The sequence below is a fragment of the Gobius niger genome (assembly GCF_951799975.1).
Source record: "Gobius niger genome assembly, chromosome: 12".
Lineage (NCBI taxonomy): Eukaryota > Metazoa > Chordata > Actinopteri > Gobiiformes > Gobiidae > Gobius > Gobius niger.
In genome coordinates this window covers 7,358,859-7,371,495 of record NC_136863.1, presented here as the reverse complement: position 1 = coordinate 7,371,495, position 12,637 = coordinate 7,358,859, and the positions used below count along the sequence as shown (strand labels likewise).

Sequence of the window (12,637 nt, the reverse complement as noted above, 5' to 3'; positions counted from 1 at the left end):
TCGGACCCGAATTAACAACTTTTTGAGTGACAGTGCAAGATTTTAGAGGCAGTTGAGGTGAACAGGTCTGAGCTCATTGCACACATGGCTGGAACATATAGGGGGAGGAAAATACACAATTTTAACATGTTTAACCTCCATATAGTCCCTTAAAGTAGTAATTATATAGTAAGTGGTCTTTATATAAGCTGCGGCATGAACTGAACCTTAGTTCGCTGACAAAGCCTTTTGGATGAGAGGTGAAACGTTTGAGACTTCAACTGCTGAGTACAGAAGATGACTCAAAGACCTTCATTTAGGATAGTAAGTGTTAGTCACACTTAACTAATGAATTGTTCATGATGAATTAACAGTTAATTCATAATTCATTAAGGCTAATAAATGATGAATTAACAAGGCTAATATGGTGTTGTTGCTATAATAACTAATAAGTTATAATAAAATGTTACCACCGACGGTGGCACAGCAGTTCGAGCTCGTGTCTCACAGTAAGAAGATCCCGGGTCCCTTTCTGTGTGGAGTAGTGTGTTCTCCCCATGTCTGTGTAGGCTTCCTCACCACTCCAACCTCCTTGCAGGACATTTTTGATCAGAGTCAGGCCCATAAAATCATAGCCAATTCTTCTGCTCAACTGTCAGCACGAGCTGCTGCCGTCTGGGAGGAGGTTTAGCATCCCTGTGTGTACACACAACCTCTATAAAAACTCCTTTGTTCACACTCCATCAAATTAATTAATGAGAACAACTAATATGTGACTGTTAAGCCGCGCCACTGTGGGTGTCTTATTTGTAATGTGTTTGTGTCTTTGTATCTGTATTTGTATTTATGTTTGCAATTGACTCTCCTCTGAGTCAAATTTCTCCCTCGGGAAACAAACAATAAGTAAATCTGAAAATATGTGCAATAGGGTCTCCTCTGGGGCCAGGACTCCCCTGGAAGTGAGATTCCTAATCTCAGTGGGACTTTCCTGGTTAAAAGCACACTGCGTAACATTTTGGACAATGGATTTTGTGTTTGAGTTGATCTCTGATGTGTCGTTGTGTCAACAAAACATCCGCCTGTTTCCACGTTGTACGCTCGTCTCTCGTTTCCTTTTGTTGTTTGTGAGTGAACTCTGAAACCCCACACACATGGGGGGGACACGACAGGGGGGGCTTTACAGCGGTATGGCTTTTCTAAATGAGGTGTAAATGAGCCCTATTGTCACTCCGATAGAGGTGAGAACAGTTTAGAAAAGTTTAGAGGCCGATTCCTCTCTTTGACATATTTCCGGTTCCTAAATTCAACTTGCCTCAGCTTCTCCAAATATTATGAGATTTTCATGTGCTACACATTGTTGGAAACTTTGGAGACGACACTTTCACAGGCTGTGTCCCGCTCAAAATGCCCCCAAACCGCGTTGTGTCCCCCGTTCTTGTGATGGGTCACATTTAAGAGGTACTTTTTAATGATGAAAATATCTGTCATAAAACAAATGCTTGTATTTCAATTTTGTTAATTGGGTGAAATTTTACAGTGGCTAGATGCAAGTTAGCCATTTTATACTCACTACTGCCACCTCAGGTCATATGTGTAACTGCACCTTCTATATTAAGCTCGTGCATGAGGGCAATTCGGACCCGAAGTGACACCTTTTTCAGTGACAGTGCAGGATTTTAGAGGCAGTTCTGGGCCCATTCTCCTTATTTAGGACATTGTATGAACATGTAGGGGGAGGAAAATAGATAATTTTACCATTTTTAAACTCTGTATAGTCCCTTTAAATAAAGATCAAGAAAAACACAAAAAATCTCTCTGCTGTGTTTTTTTCCTTGTCACCTCTGGCTCGCGGTGGAGGAGCGGAGCAAAACTCATTATAAGGTCAGTAGATTAGATCTTTCCACTCTGCGACTTAGTTTGGAAAATAATCATTCGCTGGTTTCTGCGGATGATACACCGGACTGATACAACATTTTTCAGTTCAGTCGTGAGCTTGACTTCGTGTGGACGGAGCCTGAATGGGAAACAGCCGACCCATGCGACTTCTGACTGGACACGATAAAAATCTTTGAACCTTGTATTCAAAATGTATCAAGGCTAAGTTTGCACGGCTCGATTAAAAAAGTTACAGTCCAGCGTTGAAATCTGCCATTAACGGGGCAGGCACAAATTATTTTCTATGACTATTTTCTGCATTGACCTGCTCTTTTTGAACGTCTAAAGCACTGCAGAGGTCGGATGATTATAGACCAATGAGTCCAGAATGAATGGTCACAATACACTTAATCATAGTGTGAAAGCCGCACAAAGAACTGCAATTTTCACATGGACCACCAATTATGGGGTGAGTCAAAGTCAAGAGCAGAGTAAAGTTACAGATCGAGCTTTATAAAGTGAACAAAAGTTGAAAAATCGTCAGTAATCGCTGCTTGCTTTTAATATTTTCATTCTCTCCCAGGTCATGCCGATCATGTGTTGAGGAATGCTGTGGCTGGACAAAAGCAGGACCGACAAACATTCAATCTAACAGAGGAGTGAAGGTCCTAGATTCAAAGGCAAAAAAGAAAGAAAGATACAATTTCATCCATAAATGCCAGTGGAATGTGTTTTAAACCATAGCATTCGTATTTTCTACAGAATTGTAAAGCAACACCATTATTTTTCAAGGCAGTTAGATTTGATGCCAGTTGGATGATGACTTTGATGACTTTTAATGCGTGCATGAGGAAAAGTAGCTGCAGTAGTTCTATATTGACAACATAAACCAGTGCAGTGGGTCCTGGGCAAGACACTTAAATTACTTTCAGCATCGGCGCTTCCTAACGCGCTGGACTGTGGGCATAAAATGCTCCGAATGGCACCGCATCGAGCCATATTGATGCCTTCGTGATTGAGTGGCATTGTACAGTATTCGTGCAGCTGTTTTATCAATGCAGTTGACAAAAAAGGGCCTTGTAATTAATGAGAAAGAAGCGGTGTATACAGATGTGTGCTAATGCGGCTAACGACAGTCGGTGTCGCACAAGGAGATTTCCCACACATGCATCAGCCCCGACAAAATGTTTGCATCATGTAATGTTCTCGCTCTCAATGCTTAATAAATCAGGCTGGGAATTAGATATTAACACATTGAGTGCCAAAAAAGGAAAAAAAAAATATTGCATTTATTTACGAAACTAGACACTCTAATACACCTTATGTGTGATTTTAATTTAATGCATTGGTTTTATTTAGCACTTTCCTGGACACTCAAAGACGCTTTACATTGCACTATTCATTCACTCCATACTCGGTGGTGGTAAGCTACTATTGTAGCCACAGCTGCCCTGGGGTAGACTGACGGAAGCGAGGCAACCAGTCTGCGCCATCGGCCCCTCCGACCACCACCAACCACTCACTCACTCACTACATTCGCTAGGCTTCCTGGTGTTCCCAAACGGTCTCCCATCCAAGTACCGACCAGGCCCTTCCCTGCTTAGCTTCCAAGGTCTGACGGGATTGGGCAGAGCAAAGGCGGTATTTTGGGAGCTCTGTGATGAACAGAAGTGAAATAAATGACAGTCACGATCTGGACATTTGACAAAGCAGAGCAGCTTCCCATGGAAAGATCAAAACAGTTGAGATTTTAACATTTCGCAGTTTTTTAAATGGTCAAAATTGGTCCAAGGACGGCTGAGAAACATCCTGTTAAAGTCTTCAATCCGAAAACCAGGCTGTTTAAAAAGCGATCAATAACACGCGGTTTTCAAAACAATGTTGTATTTGAAAATTTACTTGAAACTGAGATATTTAGTCATTTGCCTCTTCTCATAACGTTAGTGTCCATCCAGAGAGGAGAGAGGAGGAGAGAGCTGGAGAGAGGAGTCAATCTGAAAATCTGAATTCTCCATTTCTAGAAAAAAAAAATCTGTAATTTTGATCAAAATTAGCCTCTTAGCTTAGATTTATCAGGAACCAAGGGACGTAGAATTAAACTGTTTTCACCTACGGAGAGCTTAGAGTCTCACCTTTCAAACGAGCCATAGCATGTGTCCATAGCTAAAACATAGAATACGGTGTGGTGCTACAAATATCAACTATCAAATATAAAATAGTTTGGATTGTTGGCGCTCAACAGCTAAATCCCCAAAACAGAGCGGCACTCAATGTGTTATTTTTTATACTCTGACATGAAAACTGAGATGTTAAGGGAGGAAACTAGCTAAAAATCTCCACTTCAACCACTGCGTGAAAAATCAATACTTTCACCAGCTGTGTCTCGCCTCAATAAACTACCCCCCTTCTCTTTCTGGCACATTTGCAACATTTTTTGGGGGCATATAGGCTGTAAGCTCTCCAGTCAATATTTGGATGTACTGTAAATAATGGTTAACCCTAACCCTAAAGTGGCAGTTAACAGGTTGCAAATAAATAGAATGAACACATGGGATTATGTAGGGAAAAAAACTTAATTCAACTTAATTAACATTAAATTAAAAATTGTCTAACTCAAAATTGTCGCCCTTTATTCTTGCCATTTTCTCAATGAGCTTCATGAGGTCGTCGTCTGAAATGGTTTTCTAGAGTCAAGTCAAAACCATTTCTGGTGACGGCATCGCGAGGCTCACTGAGAATGTCAAAAGTTTGCAAAAAATAAAGTGTTTCCAAACTTTTTACCACTCCTGTACACACAGATTCTTCCACCAGCTTTCCTCCTGGCCGCTGTGGCTAAAGACATTGCTCATAATCACTAAGTGTGACTGAGCGAATGACTCACGCCCGACTTGTCTCACCTGGCACGAGCAGACGGAGCAGCGGTCGCTCTCCAGGACCCAGATCTGCCCGCTGTGTTTGACCTTGTTGTCATGGATACAGTCCCCGGTGCAGTTGTGTCCGTGGGGGCAGCGGCAGTCGTAGCCTCCCTCCAGGTTGAAGCACACCGTGTCATTGGCGCAGGTGTTACGGCCCGTCTTGCACTCGTTTATATCTGCAACGAGAAACGACGACGTTACAACTGAGCAAGAAGAAAATGCTCCTGTTCGCTCCTCTTAAGGCGAGACACTGCAGGTGAAATAATGTATATTTACAGATATCAATTTGAAACTGTTGCTGTAGATCACTGGCATAAATGTGAGAAAAAAATACATTGCAAGTCATTTTATCTTTTCATATAAGAACAAGGTGTTTTATGCCTAAAAATGCCCCAAGTTTCCCATCTTTTCGGCGACAAAATCTGAATAATGGATAGAGCTACATTCAAATTTATGGTTTAATTTTATTGATAAATGAGTTACCAAGACTTTCTCAGAGGGGATTTTGGATTTATTGTTTAGTTTTAAAATAAGCTGTTTTTTAGTGGAAAAATTTATTAAAACATGTAATTTTCGTCTCATTTTTTGACATTCAAAACTCAATAAATGGGGCCAGGGATTAAATAATAAAAAATCCCTTTGAAAAAAATCTTCCAAATATTGTTCAGTCCAAGGCTGGAAGTCTTTAGGTCCGACTGACGTGGACATAGTGTCGCCACAATGACAGAAAAATGTGTTTTGAGAAAAAGGCCCTTGAAATTGTGTTCTCCCATATAAGTCTATGGGGGAACATTGAATCAGCGCAATTTTTAAACATGTTCTTGTGAAGATTAGGCATATTTTCTGTTTCCGGGTGAAAGCTTGCATGTTCAGAGACCAATTTGGCCCAAAACCTGAAAACTGAAAAAATGGAGTTTTGCCTGTAGTCCTGTAGTCTCCCCTTAAGTGTCAGGGGTAAGTCCAGCTCATGAGAGATGATTTGGGGATAGAGTTTTGAGATTGAGATGGACATGAATTTATTGGTAGACGCACTGCAGCTGCTTGAGTAATGCGAGTGTGAGCAGCTTAAATATTGTGAGGCCAACAGTCTGTTCACGTCACGTATCAGCACGGCTCATTTTGGCCCGGGGAGGAAAGAGGGTTTTAAAATGTGCACTGATCGCTCCTGGTTGGTCTGACACGCAGCAAACAAGTCGACATAAAACAAAACACGTAGATAAGCTCCGTGCCACGCAGGCGGCGCCGGCACTGGAATAATATTTCTGTTGTGCCCACGTTTCACGTTATAGATCATTGAATGCTGTGGACGCCGCAGACCCACTGCTGCTGTACAGAAACAAAAATGAGCTGACAGTTCCCTGCTGAAAATGGCAAATGATTCCCAGCTTTTTAAGAGGATTTCAACTGAACCGGTCTGTCAGATAGTTCGATTATTCATAATTTTTTTCACAATGCTACATTCTGGCTGTGCGCTAAGGGGGTCATTAACGAAGCAAGCGCATGGGCAAAAGTGGATTAGCAGCAGAGTCATTCACACTTTTATCACTCATGCAGCATTCTCTCATTTGCATACAAGATTTGAGGCCCTAATACAGTGATAAAGGCAATTTTGAATAGTAAATTAGCAATATTCTCTTTAACACATTGCACTCACTAACTTTTAAGATTCATTTAATCAGACACGAGGATTAGAGATGCTGAAATCTTTTACGTTTACATGCTTTACTGATGTAAAAGAACAGCTGCTAAATGACATGTCACTGCACACTGGTGATACTTCTGGAGGTGGCTTGCAGATTGTGGCTGAAACATGTAAAGGTGAAAGATATCAACATCTCGAATCCTAGTGTCTGACTGAATAAACCTTAAAGGAACAGGCCACCGTTTTTCCATACTGAGATATGTTTTTACCTGAGCTTAGACGAGTTATGCGTACCTGTCTGGTCTTTGTGCGTGCCCTCAGTCACGCAAAACGACCAAAGATGCTGTTAGCATTTGGCCTCTCCCAATGTATTCCTATGGCTCCAAACGGGGGTGAAGTTGGAAGCTACCACGCTTCTTCACTGGCACGCACAAAGACCAGACAGGTACATATCGACTCGTCCAAGCTCAGGTAAGTACATGTCACAGTATGGAAAAACAGTGTGCGCTCAGTCACGCAAAACAACCAAAGATGTTGTTAGCATTTGGCCTCTCCCAGCATATTCCTATAGCTCCAAACCGGGTGAAGTTAGAAGCGACCAAGCTCTTCCACGGGCACGCAACTTGCATCTTGCCCATAGACTGTAAATATAATGGACGTCTTCTGCTCACTACTGCCACCTCAGGTCATGCATGTAACTGCAGCTTCTGTATTGAGCTCGTGCATGACAGCAATTCGGACCCGAAGTAAGACCTTTTTGAGTGACAGTGCAGGATTTTAGAGGCAGTTGTGGTGAACAGGTCTGGGCTCATTCTACACGCTAGGACATGGCTGGAACATGTAGGGAGTAACATTTTTAAACTCCATATAGTCCCTTTAAAGGTTCTATACCTGACTTCCCCCCCCCCCCTCCTTTTGTAGGGTAACATTCATTTTGCCACATAAAAGTTTGTTGTAAAAATAGTGATTTGTGGAAAGAATAACCCTGATGCATGATATTTGCATTGTATTATGGTTTGTTGATATTGAGTATGGTCAACCTAAGTAGTCAGTGTGTATGCAAATGTGTCAAAACTCTTCACATTTTGCCTCTGAAGGACGGTCATGACGGTAAAAATACCTTTCGTATCACGTCCTGACAAAATGGGTAAAAAATTTCCACATTTTTGTTACTGGTGGACTGTGAGGCGGGCGAGTATTGAAGGTGACGCATGTGATATAATGCGGTAATACAACAGAGACTCTGTAAACAAACTCTCATTGGTTCAGCGTTCAGGCTTTGAAGGCTACGAAAACCCTCCCAATTACTGGTCTGCTCAGCGCGAGTGGCGACAGACATGATTGACAGCTCCAATATCCAATCACTGTCAAGAGTCCGTCAAAAGTGCCCAAACCTCCTCGCAGCCTACAATGTGGGAGGGTTGCAACATTTTCAGCTACAGCTTGGGTATTTTTAGTCTCCCTTTGTGTTGCTATTTTAGTCCCTATAACAAATGTAGAGATTTCCTTTGATTTGTGGCGTCTGAACATGATATCCAATTTGTAAAACAACTCCAGTGTTACGTAATAGGGTTTGATGGACTATATATAGATTTTCTTCAAGTCTGGCCTCAGAAATAGCTCTGGACTATCTGGACAATGGAGACCTGTTGCATAGCACTGCTGACATAAATATTACACATGCATTCATGCTAAAATCATTCACATGGAGGAAAACATTTAATTGAAATCAAGACACAGCATTTCAAACTTTCTACGGAAACAAAAGGCTACTGGATTCTCACACTAAAAAGTTAAAGCATAGAAGCACAAGAGAGGGAGCACTGTGCTAAGACCAAAGCCTAGATAAGCTTGAGTGAACAAACCTCACTTCAGTTTGCAAATCTAAGGGTGATAATGAACTTGAACGTAAATGGACCTCAATGTTAAAGGGATATGTCAGGATTTTTGACACAGGGCCTCATTTCCTAGTTATCCAGAGTGTTGCTGGTGCCTGGAGATATTTTTTTTTGTAATTCATGCAGTTCTTATGTTTGAAGAGTTTCGTGGTGCTAGGCTAATGCAAGGCTAGCGCATTTCTATGGTATCAGCTAGCCTCCATTAAAAATCTGACCCGCTCCACAGTGCGCCTGAGGCAAATCACTTATAACGCCAGACTAACCATATAAAATGTCTGTGTAATAATTTTGCATTTAAAGGGGGGGGGGGGTGTTATGCAAAATCAACTTTTTCAAGCTTTACATCATGTTATTATGTCATTCCCTCATTAAAAACATGCCTGAAGTGTTGCCTTGGCACATTCACGTATTTTTGAGTAATCTGTAAAAACTCTGATGGCGGCCATTTTAGGGATAGGTTTGCCTGAGTCCTCCTAGGAACGCCCCCACCTCCTGGAGACGCCTCCGAGCTTTCGTCACCAGCCGAGTAACCAACCACTGCTCCTCAGCAGAGCCCCCTCCCCACTGATGCCACAGACAGCGTGTGGAGGGGGCGTGTCGGAAAGGGTCAGAGGTTCTTAAAGAGACAGAGGCCTATTTCAAGACATTCGCTGCAGCCATTTTGAGAGAGCAATTTTATACAAGGCAGTTATTTTAATTTACTGCATTTACAGACCAACAGAAGGTTTGGTCATCATTGTAGTGTGCTATAGACTGGTGCTATGTGAGTGAAAAAAAGCATAATACCCCCTCTTTATAATACCTTATATTTGAGCAGCATTTGCTTCGTGGTTGTATAAGCTACGCAGCGGCGGAGTGATCTGCTAGAAAATAGTCCCTCAAAATGCGATCATTCATGTGATGCAAGGTCAGTTATATTCCAAAAATTACTCTATCGACACAAACATTTATATTGTTAGTCTGGCGTTATAAGTGATTTGCCTCAAGTGCACTGTGAAGCGGGTCAGACTGTTGTTAATGCAGGCTAGCTGATACCATAGAAATGCACTAGCCTTGCACTAGCCTAGCGCCACGAAACTCTTCAAACATAAGAACTGCATGAATTACAAAAAAAAAAATCTCCAGGTACCAGCAACACTCTGGATAACTAGGAAATGAGGCCCTATGTCAAAAATCCTGAAATATCCCTTCAACGCCCAAGAGCGACTAATCCATGCTTTTGTCTCTATCCGGTTGAACTATTGCGACGGCTGCTCGCTGGCCTTTAAACAAGCTGTGAGCTGCAGTTCATCCAGAATGTCTCTGCACTGGCTTCCTGTCGCTCAGAGAATAGATTCTAAAATTGCTTTGCTTGTGTACAAGTCTCTTCATGCACTGGCACCAAAGTATATCTCTGACATATCCACACGTATATGAACCACCTCAGGCTCGGAGAAGTTCAGGGAGAGGTCTCCTGCTGGTCCCAGGCAGGACTAAAAAAAAAGAAGGATGAAAGTAGCGCACGGCAAAAAAATCTCACTTGAAGAGGCAAAACTCTCATACATTCAAAAGCAGCATGGAACACACATATTGCAGATGTCAAAAAATATTTATTTTGACATTTCGGCCCCGTGGCCTCCTTCAGATCAGTTTTTTCTTTCCTTTGAACCAGCGCAGTTGGCTGATCCTCCCATGCACTGGTTGAAAGAAAAGAAGAACAAAATCTGAAGAAGGCCACAGGGTTGAAAAGGGTTCATAATAAAAATATGTCTTGACATCTTCAATATGAGTATGCCATGCTGCTTCTGAATATTTAAGAATCAGGACTAAACAGAGTGAGACTGCTTTTTAGTTTTCTGTGGCTACAGTCTGTAACAGAGACGGAAGACATGGCTCCGAGACTAATACTGTTTAAATCCAGGCTGAAAATAGTCCTACTTCGTCCTACTACTTTTTTCTTTTTTATTCTGACTGTTTTCATGTTAAAATATTTCTTTTAACCTAATCTATTTGAACTGTTTTATTGTACTTCCTTTTCTGCAGTTTGTATTCCTTTTTGCTGAAAATGTGCCTTGTAAATAAACCTATCTTGCTTTTGCCTCTTCAACCTCTCTGCTCTGGAAGATCTTGTGCACTGTCCCTCTCCCTAAGGTCAAGCATCCCAGAGACGATAATGACTATTGACCTGTAGCGCTGACCTCTCATTTAATGAAGACCTTGGAGAGGTTTGTGCTGCAGCTGCTGAAGCCACAGGTGCAGCGCCCAGGATCTGCTGCAGGCAGAGTGGTCGTCTTCTGCATGGCGCCCACTCATACCTGGATTATGGTTGTGCAGTGAGGATGCTCATTTATGAATTCTCCTGCACCTTCAGTACTATACAACATGGACTCCTTAACCAACAAGCTGAAGCACGTCTGGATGGAAAGGCACCTCCAGCAGAATTATGAAACCTAACCCGGTGTTATGGTGTTGAAGCAGACAGGGGGGGAAACAAACAAACTTGAACAAATGCTGAATTATGAATATATTTTTCTACTGAATAAAGATACAGAGACATGGAGAGGAGCAAAGTGGTTCGACAGACCATAAATACTTAAAAACACTGCTAACCAGGAAGCTAGGGTTAGCTTTATGCTACTTATGCTAACATAAGCAAAGTGCTGTTTTTCCGCTTCTACTGAACAATTTGCTGTGACATCCATGGACTTGATTTTGGCTTCACTTTATCAGTGTGTGATAAATGTGTTTAAGTCCGCCAGAAAACAGCTAAAAAGAGTGAAAAATTGTGATTCTCATGACAGGTATTCTTCCCTCTCAACAAGGCCGTGCCCCCTTGTACGCTGAGCCATCGATTGCTTCTCTAATCTGTCATGGCCACGCCAGGGCTCATTATTGAGGATATTGCTCCACATTGTGTATTATGCCCTTTGTGAAGTCTTTAATCGGTTAATATTCAGACTTAGCTATAAAACCACACTCAGTGTTAGGCCTAATTAAGGATTCTCTGGGTCTTAAAGCAGAACTAAGTAGCTCGCGCCACTGCGGGTGTCGTAGCATGTTGCGATTTTTCACTTATTGCTTGTCCGTGAGAGTAAATACTACGCTGACAGAAAAGACAAAGGGAGAGAGGGATATTGTTCATCCAATTACACAATGGAGATCATTTTTTTCACTCAAACCGCAGTTAGCTTTGCCCATTAGCCTGTTAGCTTCTTCGTGATTCCATTGGTGTGTATTGGTGACTCCGACCTGGTGGCAGCAAAGTTGCAATTGTGTTTTCTTGCCAGACACCAGGGGGAGATGAAAGACCCCCCGATAATCCCATTAACACTTGTATTACCCCCAGAGGGACTACGGAAAGGATTTATTAAGGTAAACAAGTTACTTAGCACTACTTTAAATACACATTAACGTTAGCAATAGCAGCTAGTAGTGTAGCTGCTGAAGGAACCATGTACCATTTGCTCTCACAATCTACAAAAGCATATCAAAGGCTGCATGATTTGAATTAATAATATAAAAGGGACACACTAAAATCTGAAGCTGTAATGATATTATAAAGCGACCAGCGAAAAAGTTACACAAGCAAATGTGACACTGACAATTTATGATCACAGTGGGTTTCAGCTGCTCAGTTTAGAAACATTAACCGTCTTTTCTATGAATTATCTGGAGCAACAGATCACTCCCATGGCTTCCTTTTCACATTGGATAATTGAATAAAACAAACGTCTTTTCATATGTAAATGAGAAGTTCTCAGACGCTCTCTGCCCGTTCATTTCAATGGACGAGAGCTGCTGTTTCACCCAAAGGTCAATTCCAATCTATCTGTTGTCAGATTTGCATTGTTACACCCCTAATAACTCCTCTATGTTAAATAGAGAAGCCCCGTCTTATTTCAGTACTTCCCTGCATTCTCCAAAACAGTGGCAGAACTAAAAATACTCTCTGTCAAAACATAGCATCACAACATTGCAGGCGGCTGGAGCAATCACGCTCTTATCCATCTACACACAATATGCCCCCGCAACCTAGAAACCCACTTTTTGGTGAAATTATAACTTTCAGCAGAAACACAGGCGGGATATTTGAGTGCTCTTTCCCAGTTTTTTTGACAGGCGAGATGAGGTCAAAAGCGCTGGGTTTTGCCGTTTCAGAGGCGCCGTGTGAAGCGGAGGAGATGGAGGGTTTGGATGCTGACAGCTGACACGGTTTGAAGGATACAGAGGCAGAAGTGGGAGAAAATGAACAGGCTGCGGAAAAGAGCTGCTTTTGGAGGAGGAAAGAGGCAGTGATCTAAACTAGCCGATGAGAGGCAAGGAGCAGGGGGTCAATACATGGATATTCG

General features: G+C 42.0%; 1 protein-coding gene across 1 annotated transcript in view; it reads right to left on the bottom strand.

The window, feature by feature from the left end:
- Positions 1–12,637, bottom strand: part of nell2a (neural EGFL like 2a) — a 222,823-nt gene that overhangs the window by 30,437 nt on the left and 179,749 nt on the right. Inside the window, exon 16 of the mRNA XM_079568360.1 lies at positions 4,752–4,945. Within this exon, the coding sequence (XP_079424486.1) occupies positions 4,752–4,945 (194 nt within the window). The remainder of the gene's footprint in view (positions 1–4,751; positions 4,946–12,637) is intronic.